The 26,640-nt window shown below is 34.0% G+C and overlaps 3 protein-coding genes across 6 annotated transcripts; all 3 read left to right on the top strand.

The window, feature by feature from the left end:
- Positions 1–5,944: 5,944 nt before the first annotated feature.
- Positions 5,945–8,421, top strand: LOC109010996 (40S ribosomal protein S12-like). The gene is made up of 5 exons (XM_018992001.2): positions 5,945–6,035; positions 6,224–6,263; positions 7,016–7,304; positions 7,975–8,040; positions 8,138–8,421. The coding sequence occupies exons 2-5, from the start codon at positions 6,256–6,258 to the stop codon at positions 8,195–8,197; spliced, it is 423 nt and encodes a 140-aa protein (XP_018847546.1). The 5' UTR covers positions 5,945–6,035; positions 6,224–6,255; the 3' UTR covers positions 8,198–8,421.
- Positions 8,422–10,591: 2,170 nt separating this feature from the next.
- LOC109010994 lies at positions 10,592–19,041 on the top strand. Of its 4 annotated transcripts, none has more exons than XM_018991995.1 (14): positions 10,592–10,695; positions 11,921–12,124; positions 12,245–12,426; positions 13,172–13,298; positions 13,381–13,578; positions 14,142–14,213; positions 14,328–15,281; positions 15,411–15,521; positions 16,200–16,273; positions 16,567–16,618; positions 17,175–17,258; positions 17,361–17,404; positions 18,258–18,329; positions 18,414–19,041. In XM_018991995.1, the coding sequence occupies exons 2-14, from the start codon at positions 11,969–11,971 to the stop codon at positions 18,664–18,666; spliced, it is 2,379 nt and encodes a 792-aa protein (XP_018847540.1). In that variant the 5' UTR covers positions 10,592–10,695; positions 11,921–11,968; the 3' UTR covers positions 18,667–19,041. The 4 variants fall into 4 exon arrangements, with proteins under 4 accessions (XP_018847540.1, XP_018847541.1, XP_018847542.1 ...); XM_018991996.1 differs by having other exon boundaries at positions 10,594–10,695; positions 15,411–15,515; XM_018991997.2 differs by lacking the exon at positions 10,592–10,695 and adding an exon at positions 10,713–10,973.
- Positions 19,042–22,151: 3,110 nt separating this feature from the next.
- Positions 22,152–26,339, top strand: LOC109010995 (cinnamoyl-CoA reductase 1-like). The gene is made up of 5 exons (XM_035683653.1): positions 22,152–22,406; positions 22,624–22,778; positions 23,904–24,089; positions 24,675–25,027; positions 25,770–26,339. Exons 1-5 carry the CDS (start codon positions 22,259–22,261, stop codon positions 25,945–25,947), a joined length of 1,020 nt encoding a protein of 339 aa, XP_035539546.1. The 5' UTR covers positions 22,152–22,258; the 3' UTR covers positions 25,948–26,339.
- Positions 26,340–26,640: the final 301 nt, after the last annotated feature.

A 26,640-nucleotide genomic window follows, 5' to 3' on the forward strand; every position in this document is an offset into this window, starting at 1 on the left:
GCCGGTTTGGGCCACTGTGTTTGGGCCGGATTGGGCCACTGTATTTGGGCCGGATTGGGCACTGTTTGGGCTTTTTTAAGACCCAATTCAACCTTTTTTTGAGCTCATTTTGTTATTCAAGATCATCTACTATAAAGATTTTTTTTTTTGCAGAATTTTTAAAATTAATTAATTTAATCAATTTCTTTTTAATTTTAATCATGCCATATATATATTATTAGTAACTAATAACTATTAACTACTACATATATACTACTTATATTTTATAATCTTATTATCTTATATACTAAATTACTAATTACTAGATAAATACCAAATACTCCACTAGATGTTTAATACACATTACAAACAAAATTAAATTGTCTTAAGCAACAAATAACAATTGTTTTTTAATAAAACCCAAAAAATCTTCATTCTTCATTCTTCAGTCTTCAACTCTTCAATCATCAATAGTTGTGATGTATGATGCTCCCAACTCTATAAGAAAACACCAAATAATCAAATTATCAATATTAATAAATTAGGATAATGAAAACAAATTAAATTAAATAATAAAAATAAATGAATATGGAAATTGAATGAGTAAAAGTTAAAAACACATTACCAGATTCTACTACAAAGCTCTCAACATTATCCATGGAGTCTCGAATATCAATTGGCGTTGATGGATGTTGCGTACAAATAAGTGCATCAACAGTTCTTGGAGCCAAGGAACTCCGAAAAGGATCAAGTACCCGACCTCCCGTACTAAATGCGGACTCTGATGCAACAGTGGAAACAGGCATGGCTAACACGTCTCGTGCAATTCTCGCAAGTATAGGATAGTTAGGCTCATTCACTTTCCACCAATTCAACAAATCAAAAGATTGACTGAATGCCTCACAACCATCTGATAAATATCGATCAATCTCTGTTTTGGTTGATGTAGATCCAGAGGCAGTCGATGCTTGCAACCACTCATAAAAAAGTTGTGACTCATGATTGTCTTCAACATCATCTGGAGGTGCAGCTGACGGAGGGGAAACATGTTCTCTACTACTCGAGGAAGAACCGAACGTAACATTATACTCCTCATACATGTCTGATAATAATTGTCTCACCCTCGACAATAAATCTTCAGCCCAATTGTGATCATAAATTTTTTTCAAGTGAAAAGTAAGAAGCCCCAACTTACTACGTGGATCAAGGAGAACTGCAATCAACAACAACAAATTCAGTCTATCCAATGAACCCCAATACTTATCAAATTTCATTCTCATGCTTATGTCCATGCTCATCAAACAAGTATTATGACTCTCACACAGTCTAACCAACTCTTTTTGGAGCCTACAAATCTCCAAAAAACTTGTGTTTGCCGTGACATGTAAAGAACCAGAAAATCGACAAGTGGCATCATAAAACATCTTCAAAAATTTCACAAAAACCCGCACTGTCTCCCACTCGTCAGCTCTAGGAGGCCCAATGTTTCCATCATTAAAGTAAGAAAGGAAATTGTAGTCCTCACTCTCCATTCGCCTAAAAGCCTTTTCAAATTTCTCAGCAGCCTCCAACATTATGTAAGTTGAATTCCATCGGGTTTGCACATCAAGGCACAACATTTTTTTACAATCAATTTTTTCCTTTTCTGCACATCTCTTAAACTTGTCTAATCTTGTAGGGGAGGAGCTCACATATCTAACCGCATTTCTAACCATTGTAATGGCATCATCACACTCCTTAAGACCCTCATTCACGACAAGATTCAGAATATGAGCACAACATCTCATGTGCATATACTTTCCTTCCAACATATTCTCCGTAAAAAAATGTCTCAAATATGCAATTGCAGTATCATTTGAGCTAGCATTATCAATAGTAACAGTAAATATCTTATCAATGCCCCAATGAAGGAGGCACGATTCAACATATTTTCCAATGGTATCCCCTCGATGATTAGGGATTAAACAAAAATTTATAATTTTCTTCTGTAATTTTTCAGATGCAAATAGTTTCATACAATCTCTTGCAACCGTCACTCGACATGGCACTTTAAATCTAGGTTCAAGCAACCAAACCATCTTCTTAAATCATTGCCCTTCAACAATTCTAAATGGTAATTCATCGAGAATAACCATCTCCGCAAGCGCCATCCTCACAGCCTCCTCACTATATTTATGAGTTACAAGATTTTTTAAAGAATTATCACTCTCTCCAAACCCCTCCGAGGATACCTCACCTGCCAATGTTGTTTGGTATTTATCTAAAGGCCCACGCTTATGAGGATTTTTGAGACATGAAGGTAGATGGTTTTGCATAGTTGAAGTTTCGTTCCTCTTCGAGTGGCAAGCGTATATCTTGCCACAATAATTGCACTTGGCCTTAGGATCATCTACGGAACAACCCTCAACTTTTGTAAAATGATCCCAAACAATTGACGGATCCTTCCCCTTCCGTTTCTTAGGAAGTGGACAATTACTACTATTAGGGGCACTTGAAGTCGGGGGTTTTGGTATTTGGGAGTTCGAATCAAGATCAATTGTACTTGACGAAGAATCCATCTAACATGTAAAAACAAGAAAGAACAAAAATTCACCACAATTGTTAATTACACAGCATCTAGTTTGCAACGTGGCAAACATCACAAATCTAAGATTCTAATCTACATTTTAGATCGCTCATAAATCTCACAAATTATTTTACTTTCAATAAACATCACAAATTATTTATAACATAATGTCATAAACACATCATAAATTTAACTTTCAATAAATATCTCAAATTATTTATAACATAAACACATCATAAATTTTACTTCCAATAAACATCACAAATTTTTTTTTTCAACAAAATTACATCCAATCCGTGAATGCACATTATGCACTGAATGGCAATGCACAGTTGCACACTGCCGACGAGAGTCCGAGACTGCTCAAAATTCTTCAACAAAATCCTCCTCACTATTTCAATCATCTCAAACAAGCAAACACAATCCCTAACCTAGATTGAAATACCAAATCAGAAAACAAAAACACTAATCCACCGAACTAGACCAATCTCGGGTTCTAAATAAAATCTCACAAAATACTTATAAATAAATAAATAAATCTCAAAATCATACCTAAAAACAACAATGGAGGCTCTCGGGTTCCCTATGGCTTGCCGGAGGAACCGAGGAAGCTGGGCGTCCACGAGATTGCGCCGCTGCTGGACGGTGGACCGCTGGGCGTCGGTGAGCCGTGAGTGGCTGGAGCCAGAGCCTGGAGTCGTGGACGGCGACGCGGCGTCACGCACGGAACTGAGTCACTGACCGAATCGTCGAAGACTCGAAGGAGAGAGGGAGGCGGAAAGTGAAACTGGGCAGGGGGTCCGAATGAAATGGATCTGGGGCTAGGGCTCGGGGACAATATGCCCTAGTTATGCCAAATGGCGCCGTTCCCTTTATTTTTTTTTCCTAATTTTAAGATGAAAACGACGTCGTTTCACTTATTTAAGTGAAACGGCGTCGTTTAATAAATGAAAATATTTTAAATTATTTATATATCCGGCGTCGGCCGGTTTTTCGGTTTTTAGTTGGTTCAAACCGCGACCGAATCGGCCGACGCCGGTTTTGATGATTTATCACCGACGGCCGACCGGTTCCTGCCGGTTTCGGCTGGTTCCGAGCTCCGGCGGCCAGTCTGAGTCGGTCTCGGCCGGTTTTCCGGTTTTCTGTACAGCCCTATAATATATGCTATCGATTAATAATAAATTATAAATCATATGATAATTTATGTCATTATGTGTAAATAGTTAATACATTCATACATATTCTACTATTTGCACTTAATTAAAGTAATTATGTTTTTTTTTTTTTAAATACTCAAGTTGTAAGCAAGCATGAATAATTTATGTACAATAAATTATTTAATATTCATTAATCACATATAAAATATATAACATTATTAATAATTATGCATACTAAAAAGTAAAGTCTAAGTTAGTAAGTAGTAATAATTAACATCATAAATATAATTATAGTAAAATATTTTTTTAATGAGATAGTTACATAATCCACATTGATAATTTATTTAATTTTAATTTAAATATTTTTTTATTAATTTATTTGAAAAATAATACTAATAATAATATAAATAATTAGGTTGACCGAACAGATCTTTCAAGTCCATATGGCAATTTTCGATCCATCACTCCCGAACCGGACAAACCGATTTATAGACTTAGGTAATCTCACTTGGGGAATAGCAATTTTTATAGATTTGTAATATCTTGGATTTGTAGAATAATGGTGATTTTTTAAAAAACTGTGATAAATTGGTATTTTAAATATAGATTTAGATATGGTTTAGAACTTCCTTAAATTGTTAAAATTTTATTTTATGATAAAAAAAATAACATGCACTTCAATTTTATAATATAAATTATTGTTGGTAGGATTTATCCTATACATTGACCTCTTTATTAGAATTTAGTTTAGCAACATTGATTAACATTCAGCAACATTACATGCACGTATTCTTTGAACTAGTGGGATGAAGAGCAATGGCCTTGGAAGCATGAACATGACATCCTGCATTTCAAGCCACGACCAAAGATATTTTTTTAAAGAAAAATATATTTTAACTATAAAGAGATTCTACAAAAATAAATTCACAAATTAAAATAACTTTACGTAATACGTTAGATTGTAAAATTATTTTTATTATAAATGAAATATAAAATATAAAATTATTTTAATTTATAGATTTATTTTTATAGAATCTATTTGTGATTGTTACTAATTTATCCGTTTGAAATAAATGAATCCTCGTGCACATGTTTGTTTCTTAGTTACATATAAGCATATCTTATGTTACCCATGTATATACATATTGATTAAGAACGAGACCCCTTTTTTTGTGGTGTTAGAAGCGAAACCATGCAGCCCACAAGTATGCATCCAATTCCAAATATCGATCGAAGGCTAGCTGATTACAACAAACACAGATAAATGACCAACCCCTAACTTTTCGAACATGCATGCAAAAAACAACCAAATTCTCTCGAACATGCTTTTTATACAGCCACAAAGAAGATTTTCCAAGTGGTTTGCTTGGTTATATTCCTCGAATTCTTCTAAACAAAGGTTGGTTTAATGTGACCTTATTTGTTTACGTAATTCAGATGAGATAATATAAGATATTTTTATTAAAAATTTAATAAAATATTGTTATAATATAATTTTTATTTTGAGATTTAAAAAAATTAAATTATTTATTATATTTTGTATGAGAATTTAAAAAAATTATAATAATTATATAAGACAAGATAATTTGATTTTATAAAACCAAATAAACCCTTACAACTTTCAAAAAGAACAAGTAGGATAAAAGAATACAAATAACGCATATAATACATCATATATATATATATATATATATGTGTGTGTGTGTATATATATATTTATATATTGGCAAAAAAAAAACACACACACACACGAAAAATGCTATTCTTTATAACTGATTTTTTCATCTTCAATAAGAAGCTTTATTAGATTGAATAATCCCAAAGCACTAAGATCCCGTTTGGATTGACAAGTGATCTCATTTCATATTTATTATAATTTTTTAAATTTTTAAATAAAATATATAATAAATAATTTAATTTTTTTAAATATTAAAATAATAATGATATTAAAAAATAATATTTTATTTAATTTTTCCAAAATTATCACATATCTCAATCGAAAAGGGAGCCTAATCCTCTCATTTTCTTGGTTGGGTAAGCTGAATAAACACTTGGGATTGGGCTTTTTAATTGAGATATCCCCAAATATATTTTATATAAATATATATATATATATATATATATATATATATATATGTAGACAGCCCAATATGTGGGTCATACTATAACCCGACCCGCCCGACCCGACAATTATAAAACCAGAGGCAATTTCGTAAATTGAGGCTCAAAGAGTAGGGTTTTAGGGTTTGCCTTATAAAGTCCCGTTGTTTCGGCCCTGTCATCTTGCCTGCTCGCTTCGCCAACAGACACATTCGGCTGCGTCAATCTTCAAGGTCGTATCCTCTTTCTTTCTCTACACTTGTGTATCATTTTTTAACTGACTTGTACTTTTTTTGGTGTATTCTCTTTCATTTTTTATAGATTTTCTTTTTCATGAGAACCATCAAACGGTAAGCTGTTATTATTTGGGATCTGAATTCTTTCTATTTTTCCCTAAATGTATACGTTTTATGTTATTCAGGAGCGCGAAAGAAAGAAATCGAGGCATTAAGAATGTCGGGGTAAGTGATCGTTCTCTATTAAGAGTAACTACTGAGATGAATTTGGAGTGGTTGGGCTTATGTGTTCGTATTATAAGAAAGCAAAGTTTCCTTGAAGTGAGTTTTTCTTTTTAATAATTTGATGAGCAATGATATTCTGAGCTGGTGCCATCTTGGGATTTGGTTGCACTAGAAACTTTCGAGAGCAAGTAATATATCTCTCTCTCTTTTCTTTTCTTTTTTTTAAAAAAGGATGTTGAATAATAAGTAATTTTGAGGGTGGCTCGATCTTGGGTTATTGGTGGACTAGAAATTGCACAAGGCTAGCAGATTACTTAAGTGTGGGGCAGATTTGCATTTGACAACTGTTTGATGAGAATGCTGGGTGTACTTTCAGAGTGAATTCAGTGTCATTGGTAGAAGTATGGATTTGGTACAGATGCTTGCAGATTTAATTTGTTCATACCCAGAGAGGCACATGACATAACTCGCTGTTATCTGTGATTATCTGTTGTCTGGTATGGAAATGAAGCCATTTTTAAGATGGGTAGTGGCTAAATGCTTTCTCCATGAAAATGACTGACCAGAGTGATTGATCTAGCGACACTAGCAGTTTGTTTTAACAATAAGAGGGGGGAGATGTAAATTTGGCCTGTCGGAGGAACTTGTCATTGTTCAGTAGGATAAAATGTACATGAGCTCACTCAGTAGTTGGGTAGTAGGTGATTCACATTTGTCAATTACACACTGATTTCAATCTGGATCTTGAGCAGTGAAGAGGCTGCTGCTGCGGTTGAGACACCTGCCCCTGTTCTTGGGGAGGCTATGGATATCATGACAGCCTTGCAACTCGTGCTGAGAAAATCGCGTGCTCATGGTGGGCTTGCTCGTGGCCTTCATGAAGGTGCAAAAGTGATTGAGAAGCATGCCGCCCAGCTTTGTGTACTGGCAGAGGACTGTGACCAGCCTGATTATGTTAAACTGGTTAAAGCTCTTTGTGCTGACCACAATGTAAACTTGATGACAGTTCCTAGTGCAAAGTCACTAGGCGAGTGGGCTGGTGTAAGTATCATCCTTTTGGAAAAATTTTCCTACTTTGTTTACTTTCTTTAAATGCTTTTATTCTCCTTCATTTATAAAGTGAGATGACAGTTGCCTTTTTTCTTTATTCAAGATATTCTAAGTTAGAACTTGTAATTAATAAAATTGGAAGATCTGCTAATTGTTCTTGTGAAGTTTTACATAAAGAGATATACTCCATCAGTAAGCACAAAACGGTAAGCGGTTAGCAAAGATGTATTTTAAGGGGGGGGGGGGCAATTATTGACTTTAATCCTAACATGCGCCTATAATTGAAATGTACAACTTTAGTAGGAGTTTGTGACCAAGAAATAAAACGAATAAGACTTAAGTTTTACAACTTATATGATCGAATAAAGAAACTGAGTCTCTCTTATGAAGTACTAGTTAGTAGCCAGTGAAGTTATAGATGTTAATGCATTTGGTTTCTAGTTTCCATTGTTTAACCTACCAACTAATAGAGTAGTGGCTCTGTCAATTTTCTATGTAATATGGTTCTATCTATATCAATATGCTCATAGCTTTGCGTTATGGCTTTGATTTTTGAATTAATATATTTTCGCCTAATTGATCATTAATGCTGATTTATTCATCGACCATCAAACTCTATTACAGGTTCTATCTAACATCTGGTTGTGCTTTCTCTGTGCAGTTGTGCAAGATTGATTCAGAGGGCAAAGCTAGAAAGGTTGTTGGTTGCTCCTGTGTTGTTGTGAAGGTAATATAAAATCCAAAAAATGGCACACGTGATGGCGCATACAACTTTTACTAGCCATCAAATGAATTCTTAAATTTTTCTCGAACTGTTTTTGTAGGATTTTGGCGAGGATCATGAAGCTCTTCATATTATTAGGGAGCATGTCAAGTCTCACTGAATAGCTAGCAATGGTTGGTTTTGTGGGATGTGATGTGATGTTTTGTCCCTATAGACTTTTCCTTTTTGTTTATTTGGTGGAATTTCACTAGGAGTTTTCTCGAGTGTTGCTATATCAAAGTTACTTGGTTCTAGTGGTTTGCTCGTTAACAGTCCTTAATAGCTGCTATTGCTTTCCCCCTCTCGTTTTGTTTTCGTATTCATGATAAGAAATCTTTTCGAATATGATGACAAGGTGCAAGCCATTATTTACATAAGCAAACGAGGAAGATGTTGATCGATAATCAATACAAAGGTTTCCGCGCAGACAATCGTATATGTTACCATTTCATTATTTATTTATTATTTTATTATTATTTTTTGTGAAAATCTCGGGTAGATGATGACATTAGTTAAATAATTAAAGAGTTCTACTTGCCATTTGGACATACCCTTCACATTGGAAAAAAAAAATATTTGAAATTTTAAACTTTTTACACAAATTAATTGAGGGTATATCTTTTTGTTCAAACTTCAAATCCAAGATTAAGGAGAATGAGAATAAAAAAGAGAAAATTATTTGGTATTCCTTCAATGAGAATAAAAAAATGAAAGATTGTTAGGTATTTCAAGGATACCTATGATGTGGTAGTCCTATTCTATTATAACATGTAATGTAATTAAAACTATTTATGTAAGCATTAATTTTAATTGACATTCTATTTTATGTTACAATCTGAATATCATGAATCCTCTCTAAGTACTTAATAATTATTCATTAAAATAAAAGGAAAAAAAGTAGATACACTCTTTATTGTGAATTAAAAATGATTAGTGTTGATAATAATAATATATTAATGGATAAAATTTGTAGGATGTCTAATTATTAGGGAAAAGAAAACGAAGGGTTTATAAGTTAAGTCGGATGAAAATTCTCTATATTTCACGCGAATATAGAAGGAGACTATTTTGTGAAGTCGATTGGTTCTTTCTTTTCTGTTCGCTTCATTCTTTTACGTTTCATTTTCCTTTTTGCTCGTCATTTCCCAATGCTCTTTAAACCTATTCTATACAAAATATTCATTTAACCATCAAAGTTATACCGATCTTATTATTTTCAACTCGAATATCAATCTCTATCGAGCAATTTGTTAATATATTCATAAATTTCTTGAACAAAACCCTAATTGGATGTGGTTAGGTTGCATTATCGACGGCGTCTTATTTGAGAAAGCGCTTCCTAAGTGTTGTTCGCGAGAAGATGAATTAAGGTAATCTTTATATGTTATCATCCTTTGCAATATTTTTATACATATGAAGATATAGATAGGTTGAATACTTGTTTTTCTTCCTCTCTCCCCCCTCCATATCTTAGGCATAGATCTTACGCATAGATATGTTACTTAGTTTGATACGTTTGACACACATATAACTTACAATCAATTTTGATTATCACTTCATGGAATAGTACTATGATTCTCTAATTGAAAGAAGTTAGGGTTCAACTTAGTTTTCAATCACTAAGAATACCAACCTATGAGTGAAAGTATCTATGGTGCCTAGATCTTCTATAGTTTGTCTCAAATAAACTTCTTTGAGGTCATGCATCTAAATATCTACACTAGTCTGCATGTATTTACATGAAGAATGTTTTAGGTTTTTCCATTAAGAATTTTCAAATAAGGCCTCTTGCTTGTTTTTCATTAATGTCAAGTAAACAAATAGTTATATTGAGAAATCTAGATGAAATATTGTATTTATTTAATCTAATCAGTTTTGTGGTGTGTTTGATGTGTTGATAAACAAGTTTACAAATATATTTTTTCTATTATACCTATGACTTGTTAGGTTTAGACTAGAGTTTTGTATGCAATTATCTATCCCTTTGATGCAATAAGTATTGGATTATATATTTATTTCAACTATAGAATTTCATTTAATGAATATCTATTAGCGAAGAAAATTCATTTTGTTTAAGCAAAATAAAGGAACTCCAGACAATAATCTATTTAGGAAACACAAATCTGATATCAGGAAGACAAACATTATAGATAACAATTGCTTGAACAATAATATGGCATGTAAGTTGTGCTCCTAAACTTGGATTGCATATTGCCAAAGCAAGCATTCATACTATATTAATCAGCATTCAAAATTTATAACGGCAACATTGTAATTTCTCAAGGAGATTACCTCATATTTATCTGTCGGGTAGTTTTGAACTTCCCACATTCTAGAATTTTGAATAAAAAAGTGATAAAAATATAAAATAGGTGTAATAATTGTAGAACAAATATAAAAAATAAATATTGTAGAATTCTAAGAATTTAAAGGGAGAGAAAAAATCCCAAGGAATCTGTATTTTGACGATCAGTCTCTCAAAACAGCTATAAAGCGCCAATGGGAGGATTCTCAAAAAGAAGCAAAATATGTGAGAAAAAGGGAAAACCCAGTACCGGAATTGAGACCCAAAATTCAGTCATAATTGATAAACTGGGCGGAATCCGAAACTGCCCATTTGTAAGTCACTAAGTCTGTGCTTGCATGCTCAACACTTACCTTAAAACCCTTAAACTCAGCTGGGCGGAGTTATTAGCACTCAACCATTTTCTCTGGTCTTAAAATTCTCCTAGGGCTTTAAATGGCCTCAATTTGAGTGAAATTCTGCATGAGCTTTCTGGGGCTGTGAGCTGAAAATGACTTCCTCTGAGGGAGAACTTGAGGAGCAGCTTAAGGAGACTGGGAATAAGCTCCTTAACCCTCCTTCCTCCATTGATGAGCTCCTCAATCTTCTGGATGTAACGAGCCTTTGTTCCCTCATATAAATTTGCCTTTGGGGTTGTTTTCGTTGAGTGAGTTTGTTGAAACGTCGGTCTGTTGTGAGTTTATATGGGTTGATAAGCATATTCTTAATGAATTTGCTCGTATTGGTATATGGGTTCTCCCTTCCCAAGTGTCTGTTTAACGTTTAATCTTTCAACTGGGCATTTGCAAACATATATAATGATTCCAGTAAACTAAGGGTTTTGTTTACTGCAATGTTGAATCAATGATGACTTTATATGGTTTTGTCATGGCTTGTTTGACCAATGAGATGTTTTTCATGGTTAGGAGCCTGATGGTGTTGGTACGCGGGTTTTCTTTTCTCAATTGCTTATGTTTCAAATGCGTATATCCACAACCAAAATTTCTTGGAACGTGAATTCACTGAAATAAGTGTATTGTGTAGTTGATGATTTATTGTTGTGGTTCCAATGGGTTTATGATTGTTACCGTGGTTTTTTCCCTTCCAATTGGTTGTGGGTATTGTTCAAGTAGGTTGGTGTTTCTCTGTCAAATCAATGTTGAGATTTTCATCAATCGACGATGCCCTAGGGTGATTTTGTATTGGATCTTTTATTTATGAAAATTTTCTGCCATATGCTTTCGTTCTTCATTATTATTTGAATGAATTTCTCTACTTATCGAAAAAAATCTTGACTTTCTTCAGTCTGATGAATGCCAATTTGAGCTTCTAATCCATTTGAGCAAAATTGCTTTAATCTGTCCTGGAACGTTCATCCTTTGTTTGTCTTGACTTCTATTTTCCTCTGGTTCTGATTTTCTTTCAGTATATAATTGTTAATTTTCCCAGTTGCTTTGATGGTTCACATGAATCCAACTCTCATCCTTTTTTTATTTTTCATTCCATATTTTAATCGAGGCTAAACATTAGTTAAATTGAATTGTTTCCTTCAACTTTCAGAAAGTTGAGAGTTTGTTAGCAAATGTGGAACAAGCACCATCAGAATCAATGAAAGATGCACTTTTACCCTCGATGAAGGCACTGATCGCTAATGAACTTTTGACACATTCTGAAATGGACGTGAAGGTTTCAGTTGCATCTTGCCTTACTGAGATTACAAGGATAACAGCTCCGGATGCCCCTTACAATGATGATCAAATGAAGGTACTCATGACAGTTAAAACATTCTTGGGATTAAAACCAAAGTTTCATACTAAAAAAATGGATCCATTTTTTTTTTCTGGGATCTTAAATAAACTGCTTCTCCAATTCATTGATGCACAGGAAATTTTTCATCTAACTGTAGCAGCATTTGAACAATTGCCTTACATGTCCAGTCGCTGTTATACAAAGGCGGTTTCAATTCTTGAAACTGTTGCAAAGGTCAGGTCATGCTTGGTGATGCTGGACCTTGAGTGTGATTCATTGGTAGTTGAAATGTTTCAAAATTTCTTAAAAGGTCTCAGGTAAAAGCAATATCACTGGTATTTGTTATTCTACTAACCCTCTACTCTTGCTAATATTGTTTTTTTGATGAGCTAATACTTAGCTGGAGAGAGCAATACAACAAGAGTTTAGCACATAAATAATGGTTGATGTGTTCATTTCATTGCGTAGCAGTTTTCTTGTCACAAATTTATTTACCATTACATGAACAATCATACTGTTTAATAGAAATGCAGTTCGTGTGACAAGGTTAAAGTTTTGCATGCATACCTGAAATGTTTGCAGCACTAAAATACTTCACTGCTGTTCCTCATGACACAGTAAGGCTTTCAGTAACAGGTTTATTTATCTCTGTAATATACTTTTCTAGTAAAAAATGGATTCTGGGTGAAAAGTCTATGCTTAGGAATCCTGATGCCTGCAGCTAGCGACTGATGCTGCTCTGCTGAGAACATGGCTTGCATTGATTTGAGTGCAATTATTTCATTGATAAAATACTTACAACTAAGGCCATAAATGTGGAGGATGTAGACAGGAGTATCAGCATTATCAAGGAAGAGGAGTTCGCAAATTAGAAAATAATTTGAAGGAAGTCTAGCAGGATGTTGTTTGGAACAATTTAAGGGCTATTTGAATTTTCCAGTAGAAGCAATGCAGAATATTTTCTGAGTGTTCTCTAAATAAATGAGCTACGTATTTTTAATGTCTAACCCTCCTGCGTATTTTCTATTTCTAATCTGCGTATTTGCTCTTGGTCAACTCAAGGTCCAACCAACCACACACTGTATTTTCAGCCATGGAAACGATTATGACCTTGGTCATAGATGAAAGTGAAGAAATTTCCTCAGATCTTCTCGTTCCTCTTCTAGCTAGTGTAAAAAAGGAAAATGAGGTAATTTTATTGACTTTACATATGCTGCATCTCAATTTCTTTATGAAATTGGAATCTTATCTATCTTTACTCACTGTTCCAGACTGCTTCGCCTATTGAGTGGGAACTGGGGGAGAGAATTATTACCAATTGTGCTGTTAAGCTTGAACATTGTCTCAAGGAAGCAGTTCAATCTATGGGCATTGCTTTGGATGAATATTCTCAAACAGTTGCTTCTATATGCCAAAGTGGTTCTGTTCCCCTTGAACACGAACATGTCAATGGCTATGGGGAGCATTCGGTGCGTATCAAATTCTCATTTATGAAATGATCTTAAGTTAGCCAGTATACTAGTTGTTGATATCATACTTTTTCATGCCTCTTTCCCAAGTAGTCTTTTTTTTCTTTTTCTCTAAAACTAGGCTGGGTACTTCCTTTTCCTCTGAATGTTTCTCAAGGTGAATTACAACCTCCTTGTTGCTCTCTTGCTCTCCTACCTACCATTTGATTTTCAAACGAGGGACAGTGATTACAGGGAGGAAGTTAGGATTAAAGTGTATGGGGAACCAGGCTGGACTGAAATTTTCTGAGGCTGCCATTAAATAAAATTATATAAAAAGAGCCTGAAATATCCTTTTTATTTCAAAATTTTGGCGGCAAACTAACAAAAAAGCCCTTACATTTTTTTTTGCTGGAGGGTGGGGGCTAGATTGGTCACTGAATGAATGTATAGTAACAGTCGTTTTAAGGTTTGACTTACCTGCTGTTTCAAGGCTCACATTTCCTGCTGTTTGATTTCGTGCCTTTTGACTTGCATACACGATTCTGTAACAAGCTCTGATTAATTGCATTTATGTGCTTCAGGCTGATGATAAGTTAGAAGAAAGCACAGATTCCGATCTGCCACCAAAGACAGATCCAAATGAGCCACCCCAGGTATCTCATTACCCGTACCATCTCCAAGTCATTTGTCCATTGAATTTTGTTTGTATTTACTACTATTTATTTTTATTATGGAAGCTTTACAAAATTTTAATTTTTATCAATCAGGTGACTGAGGGTCTTGCTCCAGATACTGTTTGTGGCACCAAAGTTGGCCAACTTGTGGATGGTACTTTGAAATCAGCAATGAGTAATGGCATTAGGAATGATGAAACTTTAAAAAACGAAAAAACTTCAAAATCATTACAGAGTCGTGTTCTTGCTAAACATTCCAAAAGCATTGGTGCAAGAAGCAATGCTGAGCCTGGCAGCTTAGGCTCTACAAAGGCAGCCAAGTCAGAAATTGAGCGAGTCTCTGTTCCAAAGAAAAGGGGTAGGAAACCTAATTCCTTAATGAATCCTGAGGAAGGCTATGATCATACTTGGATTTCTCCTGGAAGAAAAACTACGATCACGCATCGCAGAAAATCTCATGATGGGGGAGTTGATGATACACCTTCCGAAAACCCAGATTCCTCAATGGCCAATTTATCCCTTGAGAATGTGACTGAACCATCAGCTTTCGAAGCTAAAACTAATGAGATCGTAGTTCCTGCTGCTCCATCCCCAGAGCATGGCCTTCCTGATTCAAGCCTTCGTAAAAGGGGCCGGCCAAAGAAAAAAGGGAACACAGCGAATCAAGATGCCGATCCTGATTCCCATTCTAGGTCAAAGGGAAGGTTTTTGAAAGCTCATGTTGGGGAGAAAGCTCTGCAATCTGCAGATCTGAGTATGAAAAAGGAATCTGAAGTTTTGAGTAACTGTAACACAAAGGCACAGGGACGCTCAAGAAAGATTAGAATTGCTACAACGCCCAAAGAAGAGACAACGGTAGCTCCTGGATATGTAGTGTCAGAAAAGGAAGCTGATGTCCCTTGTGTTCCTGAGGAAAAACATCCGTGTCCATCAACTATGAATGTAGATGGAATGAATGATAAGTCCTTAATCCAATTGGTTATCAAGAAAAGGAAGAGGGGTGATGTGCCTTCAAAACAGGATATTTCTGAAACATCCGGCAGTAAGGTACTGCAATTAATCCTTTCAAATTCTTCCACTCAAGATGTATGTTAAGCTCCACTACTCTCTCTCTCTCTCTCTCTCTCCAGCTTTTTAATGATGGGTTTTTTCCCCCCTCCGGTCACCACTTTATAGATGATTTCAAAGTCTGCAACTAAGTCAACCAATAGAGATGACAGTTACTTGGAAGAAACCTCTAAATCTAAACTCAAGAGGATGCGTACCACCGGAAAGAAAGAGGTACAAGTATGTAATCAGCTTTGTAGTGTCGCTTGTCATGTTTGGTAGTGAACCATGGCGTATTCCAGTTATTCTATGGATCACTTTGTTTTAATATAATTAATCAATAGATTACTTATAAAAATATATCAATAGATTGTTTTCTCTTAATTTTTGGGGTTGTCTGGACCATCTGTTTTTTTAGAGTAATTGAAAATGTTCACTCGTGGTCTTGGTTTATGGTCAGTTTTTATACTTGCATTGAGGAGATGTTAGTTCATCTGCGGACTCTTTATTTGACCAAATTAATCTTTCTTACTGAATATGCTTTTACTTCCTCTTTGTCATGTCTCTGTAAACAACATGCTTAGCTATTAAAGAAAAACTAGATTCTCAATATCATATGTTAATGTTCACATCCAAGTCCTGATTATCAGACTCAGACATAGTACAGTAGAATTTATTTAACTGGGAGATGCATAGTAAAAACTCTCACTCAAGTTTTACCTTTTTGATATAATGGCGCTACTGGAAAGATTATGCAAAGTATTATTTGTATGTTGAAGATCTGGATTTCTAGTAGGATGCCTAGGAAGTGAGGCTTAATATTCTCCTCATCCCATTCTCCTGTTTATCTTAGTTATATGTTATGTTTTACAACTTTTTGCCTCTTTAATTTATCGGTGCTTAATTTTTCTAATGCAGTCTTCTGAAAAGTCTGACCTTGATGAGCAATTAGTCGGTAGCAGAATAAAAGTTTGGTGGCCATTGGATAAGATGTGAGTACTTAAGGACTGTATAACGTTCCTCTTTGTAATATTCTTGCTAAATCTTTGAACTCTCTTTTTTCCCCTCTTTCAATGTCTTTCCAGGTCGATTGTGTTTTCTCCATTCCAATTACCATCAATCCTTTTAGACCTTGATAAACATTAAGGCTCCGTAAATTTTTGTTACTATGTTATACTAAATATGCGCTTTGCATTTTGGTGAAAAAGAAGCCCCCAGTGAGGTTTCTGACACTGAATTGAAAGGCCTTCTTTTCTTTTGTTATATGATAGTTCTTATTTTGCAGGTTTTATGAAGGCGTTGTAAATTCTTATGACCCTGTTAAAAAGAAGCACCAGGTGAAATGGCTCTCACTAATCCCAACATGCTATTTTCTTTTCTCTCTCTATTTTGCTATTTTCATAACCTCTTTCATGTACTTGGGCTTGGATCTTTGCATATTCTGTCATGCTTATGAGTGTGTCTCTTCCATAAAATCACAGTCCATTTTTGTGTTTTCTCAGCCAGCCTTTGACCATGTTCTTTCTGATGCTCCTCTTACCCTTGTTGTAACATCGAGTTGAACTAAGCCACACAATCTAACCTGTTTTCTCTGAGTTTCATTTCTTGTTTATTTTTTATTGGCACCGGCTGTTTGGAATAAAGTCCCGACTAATCCTAGGGGTGCACAGGCCCTCGGCAAGGAATTTCCTGCAAGTGCACCTTGGATAATTCAAGGAAAATTCCTCTAGTTCGATGGCTCTTATAAATTGTTTGAATCCAAGGATTCAAATGTTAGACCTGGAGGGAGCAGACCAGCAAGACCAAGGCTCTTACCACTTGAGCCAAACCCAAGGGCTATCATTTCTTGTTTCTGATTATTATCGTTCTTAATTTTTTTTTTGTTATGAACAGGTGTTATATGCTGACGGTGATGAAGAAGTCTTAAATCTCAAAAAGGAATGCTGGGAACTGGTTGGAGATAATGTTTTGCCTGTTGTGCGTGTTTTGCCTTTGGATTGTTTTCCCAATTTGTCTTATTTTAGAAAAAAAATTAAATGAAAAATAACTCTTGTTTACATATGCTGATATTATTAACAGGGTCAAGAGACTAATGCTCAAGAACCATGTGCTTCATCTGATCTGTGAGTTGTATATCTTGTTTTTTTTATCCTTCCAGAATAATGCTTTTATTTTGCGTATTGATATATGGCAACCAAAACTTGATAGTATTTTTTTGAATTGTAATTATACTGTTAGTTTGGTAAATTAATTACTTTTGGCCTTTATCAATAATTACGTGAAGCAAGTGAATAATTCTATGTTTAATTTACTCCAGAAGTTTCCTTTTTATATTCTTGATGGCCCTCAGATAAAAACTCTACGGCTGTTCACTAATATGGGAATTGTTTTTTGGCATATTTAGCAGTAGCTACTTTCTTAAAGAGTAAAACTGCTGATTGGATCCTTCGAACTCAACCTCTTTGGATTGTCATGTTCCTTTTTTCTTCCATTTTTGCTAGTTTGACAAGTCTTGTGTTTATGTTTGCTCCTGCATAAAGCATAATCGGTTTCAAAGGTGTTTGTGCAACTTGTGGGATTTGCTAAATTCTAGGTGTTATGGTGATGTGGGATCGGGCTTTATGCTCACATAGTTGTTCAATGCTGATACCTGATAGGGAATAACTTGGGTGCATAGCTGGGTATTGGAGTGTCACAAATTTAAATTTACTTGAATTGAATTTACTTGCATTTTTTTTAAACTTTACATGGCAAAAGCTTTGCATTCCTTAATGCCATGGTAAAAAAAGGGACAAGTTGGAATGCAATGAGGAACATAATTTGCATGGCATCTTTATATTCCCTATTAAAATTTTCCTTTATCCAAATTGTTTGATATGGTGATTGCCTGATGTATGTTGTTTCCTTATACTTGTGTGATCTTATACGTACATACATACATATATATGTGTATATTTTTGCTGTGCATTTTGCCAGACTGCAAAAGAGGAGGGGGAAAGCAAAGTCAAAGTCAGCCAAACGAGAAATAGTTGATTCTTCTTCGAAAAGGTTGGTTCACAATCTTTCATAAATCTATGAATGTTTCCTCTGTTTTATGTGTCCCATGGACTGAAAAGACTGGAGGCTTTCCAGGAGTGGAGCTTTGGGTGGCAGATCTGAAGTCGTCGAACGAACAGAATCTGGTGGTAATTCTGCAGATAATCTTGAGCCCGACAAACCTATTGTTGGTTCCGAGTCTGTGAATGACCCTTCTATGGCAGAAGATGGGTTGAAAGATGACCATATAAAGTCTACTGGAAAATTGAGGATTGAGAGGCTAAAGACTGGTACCAACTTGATGCAGAACGTGCCTAAGGCTACTACCTTGCCCAAGGGATTCCTTTAACTTACAGATATATGTTAGAAAGGGTGCAAAGAAATGGAGGTAGTTAAGTTCTATTTACCTGAGTTAGACAAGGTTGTGTATAGAGTGAGTGGTGACAGAAGCTCTAAGGCTTATAATTTTGGCTTTAGGACAGGGTAGTATCAGTTATAGTCTCTTTCTTTTGTTTCTCATGTAACGGCAGAAGCAAGCATAGGGTGTTTTCTGCCATCAGAGACTGGTTTATGCATTTGAACTCTTACCAACTTGTTTCATGTTATTGTTCTCTGGGTTCTGCTCATCACCCAGTTTGAAACTCTCCAATTGGTCCAATGTAGGGGTTTTTCAAACCTGTCATGTCGACTTTTATCAATAAAACGCAGAACGTTTCCTTTCAAAGAAATGAATTTCAGTTGAACTTGAACAGGGTTTTGTTTCAAAATTTTCCTTTCCTGCTTGCAATTTTGCACGAGAGATCACCCAAAATAAAAACCAGAGTAATAAAATGCTCTCAAATCTCAGTACAATGCTATATATCACCTTTGCGCCTACATATATATCATTAGATGTACAGCAGATTAGAATGAGAAGTTCCATATTCATTTCCCCAATTTTCTTCTCACTCTCTCTCTCACAACTCACCTAACCCAAAACTAGTTGCCTAATTTTTGAAGTGTATTACTTCTTCCATCATCCCCACCATCATACCTACTAAAAGAGACAGCACTTATGTTTCAATTTCAAACTTTAATCCTTATAAGCACCGAAGAAGAGTCTTATCATCTGTATGTTAGGCTGCTAAATTCTCAAACAATAATACATCACAGTTGATCAACCCTTTGCCTACAAGGACGGATATCAGTGTTTCAAAATTGTAGGACTTTAATAAAGCATCGTTCACTTTTCTCGGTCCATGCTATTGGACATGCGAGTATTTTCCTTTTCAATATTATTAAATATTTATTAGATTTAAAATTTCACTCTCTCTGCCCTAACCTACAACTAATGGTACTACTGCCATAGCTAGGCAGCTATTAATGTTTGGCTCCAAAATTTTCAAAAGTCAGGAATTTTTGTAGACCCATCCGCCCTCCCGCCTGAGGCGGGCGGGGACATCTGCTCACACATGAAGTAGACCGGTGGATGCCTAGCTTTAGGAGATGTCGAGGGTGGGTGCCAGGCTGAGCCTTGGCTCTTCCAGATTTTTACTCGTTCGCTCTGCTTAATATATATTAAAAAAAATTTGAATTTATATAGAGAGAACCCAAAGAACGCTCATTTGAAAGAGCTTGACGGAGTTCTTCATGGAAAGCTGATCTTCTTGATTACGAGGGCCTCAAGGCAGCCATTAATGGGTGTGATGAAGTTTTTCACACCTCATAATTAATTATATTTAAAAATATTGAATCTAAACGAATAATTTATATATATATATTTTTTTCTTCTCATCAATTTGAGTGGAACTATTGTGCCATCTCACTCTTATTGTTGAGCGGTACATCTAGAAATTTTTTTGCATTTTTTTAATATATTTAAAAATATTTTTTTAATCATTAAATAATAATAATAAAAAATTTTGACTAGCGATAAAATGAAATGATCAAAATAGAGAAAAAAAAGTAACTTTTTCCCAACAATTTTTTAAAATTTCTCTATCCCCTGACCTACAACTAACAGTACTACCTACTATCATAGCTAGGCGGTTATTAATGTTTGACTCCAATTTTTTTAAAAAAAGAGAAATTTACTATTAAATAACAATTTGTACATACAACTATCCATTTTAGCCTATCACAATCCATTTTCAATTTATATACAATTTATCAATAAATTGTGAATGAGTTGTTAGTCTATCACTGTCCATTTTCAATTTGTACACAATTTGTCAATAAATTGTGACTATTCATTTTCAATTTATCTATAAATTGTAAATGAGAGTAGTTAGTCTATCACTATTCATTTTCACTATTCATTTGTATACAATTTGATTATAAATTATGAATGAGTTGTTAGTTTATCACTATTCATTTTTAAAAGTTAGGATTTATATAGTTTTATTAAGTAGGTTCGAGCATCCGTCCTCTTACCTCAGACGGTGGGTGTCGGGTTGGACTTCGACTCATTTGAATTTTCACTTGTTCACTCGATTTAATATATATATATATATATATATATTAAAAAAAATCGTAATTCATTTCATTACAAGGATTAATAAAATTCAATATTTCCTCTAAACTTAGCTTACTATTTTTTATTTTTTGAAAATTAATGATCAGTCATTTCATATTCCTTTTTAAAAAGCGTGCGTTTGATTGTTTGATTAGCAAACTTTCCAGGTTGTCCAAAAAAGCAGAAAGCACGGCAATATTAACCATCATATGCATGCAAGACTTTTCTAAAAATGTCCGAAATTTGCGATCAAACTTTAGGAAAGATTTGTATAGTGACTTTGAGATAAGAAGATATGATATAAAATTTAAAAGTTAAATAAAATATTATTTTTAATATTATTTTATTTTAAAATTAAAAAAAATTGAATTATTTATTATATTTTATATAAAAAATTTAAAAAATTATAATGATTAGATGAGATGTGATTAGATGATAGATTCTTTGTATCCAAATCTCCCCTTAGATTAGAAAGTTCTTTGAAAATAGTGAGCTTGATTAGATTTTATATACAAGAAATGATATTTGTAATGCACAAACGCCGTACAAACTTTTTAAAAAAGTGAGTAAATAAGGAACTTATATGAAAAAATTAATTTTTTAATAGTGAATTTTACTATTTTTCAAAATGATTATGCGACATTTGCTCACTCTACGATTGTATGTAACATTACTCTTTATATATAATAAACAAGCTCATACAAGCCTTTTGTGAAAAAAAATGAATCCCACTAATAAAAAATAATTTTTTTTTTTACATTTGTTTTAAGTGGAGTCTATTTTTTTACAAGGACTTGTTTGAGGTTTGTACAAATTATTTCTCATAGAAAAATGATATTTGGGTTGTGGAGTACTACACAAGCGTTGCGGGATCTTTTTAAAAAAAGTAAGTAAATACAGGACCTACATGAAAAAAAATAATTTTTTAATAGTAGATCTCACTATTTTTCAAGATGATTGCGCGGCGCTCGTGCACTATATAACTATATATAACATTACTATTTCTCATAATATATTTAGGAAAAAAAAACAGGATGAGTTAATTATTTTGTTTAATTTTGTAAAACAAAATATTTATTATTACCTAGAACCCCCCGAAAATGCCGCACTGATCATAGCATCATCCCATTCTCATGGGCAAGAAAAAAATTCTCTTTTTCCTAAGCATTTAAATTTTGGATTAACCAATTTGGAGTCTTGGACGTACGATGTAGATAAATAGTTCTGGTAATTTATTTTTTTTGTTATTTTGCTTTTTCTATCGACTGTTTACCCCGTGGTAGGTGGGGTGATCTTTTGCTTATAAAAAGCAAAAACCATACACCAGTTTAACCAGAATATATATGTAGCTTGTGCCTCTCGTTTCTTCCATTCCAGCAACAGCACGTTTCTTAATTTCCTTGATCTCTCCCTTTTCTTACCAAATCCTAACAGTGAACACCAAGTTATGCCATTACTTCATTATGAACTTGGTTCCTCCTCAGTTTCCGGACAAACTGTTTGTGTCACCGGCGCAGGCGGCTTCATTGCCTCATGGATCGTGAATCTTCTCCTAGATAGAGGCTACACTGTTAAAGGGACAGTGAGAAATCCAGGTAATTATTAGACGTTGGAGTACAGTTCAATCTTCCGAGATGCAGGTTTTTATTTATTTTTATATATATGAAATGGCATCTTCCTGGGACGTTGATACGTAGTTTTCTTTCATTAAATTGCATGGAATTAATTAATTCCTTTAATATATATTTACTAATGCATGATTTCATGCGTACTGTGTATATATGCACTGCGCGCATGGGTTAATATATATAGAGGACCCAAAGAATGCTCATTTGAAAGAGCTTGATGGAGCAAAGGAGAGGTTAACTTTATGGAAAGCTGATCTTCTTGATTACGAGGGCCTCAAGGCAGCCATTAATGGGTGTGCTGGAGTTTTTCACACCGCGTCACCCGTGACCGATGATCCCGTTAGTACATGAATTTCTCATCTTTTATTTCGTTGCTATCTATTCATATTCATGCATGTACATGAGTGACGTTACATCATTAATATAATGAATATAAATTTTAAGTTTTGATTTGCAATATATATATATAATTAATGCTATACACTATTGATGTGGCATTTTTATCAGGATGATAAATATATCACATATTATATATATAGTGAGATGAAAAATTAAAATAAGATAATAGTATAATATATAGAATTTTTCCATGTATATATAAAATAAAAATATAGTAACATTCTTGGCCAAAATCATTAAATCTGACAGTAGTACTACTTTAGAAACCTTTTTTTTGCGGTTGTACGTGGACAGAAATGATTGAATTGTGGTGGATTAGTCATGGCTCCACTCGTATACGCTGCAAAATATCATGAAATATTATTAATGGGCATTTATATATGATCAGTTAAGTTCAATTCAAAAACTTACTAAGTCATGTGTTTGTTGCATGTGATAGGCATATTGTAGATTTTTGTTTTTGTTTTTGTTTTTTTTTTTATCAAATCTTAATTTAGAGAAATAATTTGTACAAAGTTCAAAATAGACAAATTCTATACAAGTCCTTGAAAATAAGTAGACCCGCATCTTAAAAAAGTATATAGAAAATTATTATTTATTAATAGGACTCACTTTTTTATAAAAAATTTGTATAAAACTTGTCTTGTTGAGAAGAATTTATGGAGCAATAGCTATATAGATATTGTGAAGTCTATTTCATTTGTGTCTATCTCTCCCACTCTAGGCTAGCTTTAGAGTTTCTAAGAAATTAATTAAGATCCAAATCTTTAAATATATATTTTTTTAAATCATCTTAGTATGATTGATCTAATTAGATATTTATGACATCTATTTTTAATATATAATGATAAAACTTATTAGTGGAGAACGAAAAATAATATTGTATTAATTCCAAGCTGAATTCTTTTCTTTCAATAATTTATTATAACCATTTTCTTTTATTGTTTGTGTCGTTTTGTTATTCTTGATCGATCGATCGAGCACAGTTTCGTACGTTTTAAAATTTCTCAATTAATAAAATTATTAATGGTTGTGGTACTTATGATTACAACTTGAAATGAAAAGGAACAAATGTTGGAGCCGGCAGTGGATGGGACGAAGAACGTAATCATGGCAGCGGCAGAGGCCAAAGTGCGACGGGTGGTATTCACATCATCAATCGGTGCGGTGTACATGGACCCTACTAGGAATCCAGATGTCGTGGTTGATGAATCTTGTTGGAGTGACCTCGACTTTTGCAAGAACACAAAGGTCGTTATATGTTACATTAATTTACGTATAAATCAACGGACATATATATAATATTATATTTACTTCTTTCTTCAGGTGATTTGACACGTACTATGTGAGTTGAATCTGTACAACTAAAATACTAGAATTTTCAAAGCTAGGCATCAATATATGTAAAGTGGTTAACCAATTAATACCAAGGCCGGCCGGCGGACAGTCATATTTTCCTAGATAGTTATAAACTTATATATATAAAAAAAATTTAAATATAAGTTCCACATTTTTGTATATTATTTAAAAATATGTAATTTTATTATTTTATTCTCATATTATAAATATGAAATATAAAAATAAAAAAATAAAATCAATTTTTAACTGGTGTTCAGAATTTAAAACTTCTATGTATCACGATTGATATATATATATATATATATATATAGGTCAAATAAATTCAGATATGGAGACCGATGGAGTGACTATCTTGACAATTATTGAAATATATAAGAATGAAATTAATAAAGTTACAAAATTTATTATTTTTCTATGATAATTAATGAATATTTTGATCATGGGACGAAGCTGTTTGGATTTGAATTAATAATGCAGAATTGGTATTGCTATGGGAAGGCAGTGGCAGAGCAAGCAGCATGGGAGGAGTCGAAGGAGAAAGGGGTGGATATGGTGGCGGTGAATCCGGCGTTGGTGCTGGGACCATTGTTGCAGCCAACAGTGAATGCAAGCATTATTCATATCCTCAAATACCTGACTGGATCTGCTAAAACATATGCAAACTCCGTTCAAGCTTATGTCCATGTCAGGGATGTTGCCCTTGTTCACATTCTCGTTTTCGAGACTCCCTCTGCGTCTGGACGATACCTTTGTGCTGAGAGGGTGCTTCACCGTGGAGATGTCGTCGAAATTCTTCTCAACTTCTTCCCAGAGTATCCAATTCCAACCAAGTTAGTTTCTTATCTTTCTTTCTTTTTTTTTTTTTTTTTTTTTTTTTTTTTTTAAGGAGAGTTTGAAAGAAACACGGATGCTCACAGTTCACCACACACCAATATGCATGCATGATGAAATTTCTCACCAAATCACTAAGAATTCCCAGAACATGACTAGCTGGATCCAACCGCGTATTGCTGAGTAGTCATGAGTCCTGACATGAGAAATTAGGCCAGTAAAAGAGTGTTTATCTGATAATATAGAAAGAGTTTTTGGACGTACGTGGAGAATTAAGTAACTAGCTTGCTTTTAGCATGCATGGCAGGTAGGAAATGTACGTTAAACCTTTTGCACGTTTACGTATATATAATGTATATTATATATATATTCTATAAAATTATATGGTGGGGGCATGCAGTAGGTGAATCAACACCAACTTTGTTTACGTGATGTACAGATCAAAATGGGTGTAAAATTGATGCACGATCTGCTGCTTGAATATTATATATATATATAGCTAGAAGTATTAAGGAATTAAATTCCAATTGATAAAAAAAAAATAGTAGTTATACTAATATATCATGGAGATACCTTACCTAACCCAATGTAACAGTCGGACTTGGACCCAGGCCTGTCAGATTGATTGAACGCATGCGGCAGTCTTTGTATCTTTCTTGGAAGCTGTAATATTGTTTCTTGTTTAATTTGCAAGTTAAATAACGCTGATGATGATCTGAAACGTGATATGTACGTACGCAGGTGTTCGGATGAAAAGAACCCGAGAGCAAAACCCTACAAATTCTCCAACCAAAAGCTGAAGGACTTGGGTTTAGAGTTCACCCCGGTGGAGCAGTCCCTATACGAGACCGTCAAGAGCTTGCAGCAGAAGGCCATCCTTCCTGTCCCTAAACAGCAAGAAGTTTCTGATCTCTTATAATCCAGCAGTAGTCTTTAAAATAAATAATTATATTCTAAGATCTCTACACCATGCATACACCATCTGATATAATTTGATTTGGATCGATAAATTTTAAATTTTTCAAATCAAATTATACCACGTGTGTGTATGGTATATGTAGTAGTGTAGAGACCTTGGTTATTGCCTCCATCTTCTTCAGCGGTATAAGTACTGTAATTTCCAGTCGAAATACATACACACACACATATATAAAAGAAGTGCAAGCATATACGCATATTATATATATTAATGGATCAGACTGCTTAATATTGATCCGATGATCGATGCTGATTGACGATTTGTGTAAAATAAAACTATGAAAGTTCGCATGTTGTACTTACTATTAATTCATTCTTCCTCTTCCTGAAAAAGCTTCTTACGTAGTTGGTATGGGTACGAGAAAATAAAACCAACAGAGACGTCGACATGTTCAAACACATTAAATATAAACTAAAATCTTTTTGAAGAATAAAAACAACGACATTAATCACAAAAGTACGTGTTGGCAATTGATTAATTTGGATTTTGGATGAATGTTTATGAGCAGGAGATCCAACACCTAACTTATATATATATATATATATATATATATATATAGATTATACAACGAACGTGCATTGTATAATCTAACAATGCAAGTTCACTTACCCTAGAAAGCGAGATATCAAACAT

This window comes from Juglans regia, chromosome 12 (assembly GCF_001411555.2).
Source record: "Juglans regia cultivar Chandler chromosome 12, Walnut 2.0, whole genome shotgun sequence".
NCBI lineage: Eukaryota > Viridiplantae > Streptophyta > Magnoliopsida > Fagales > Juglandaceae > Juglans > Juglans regia.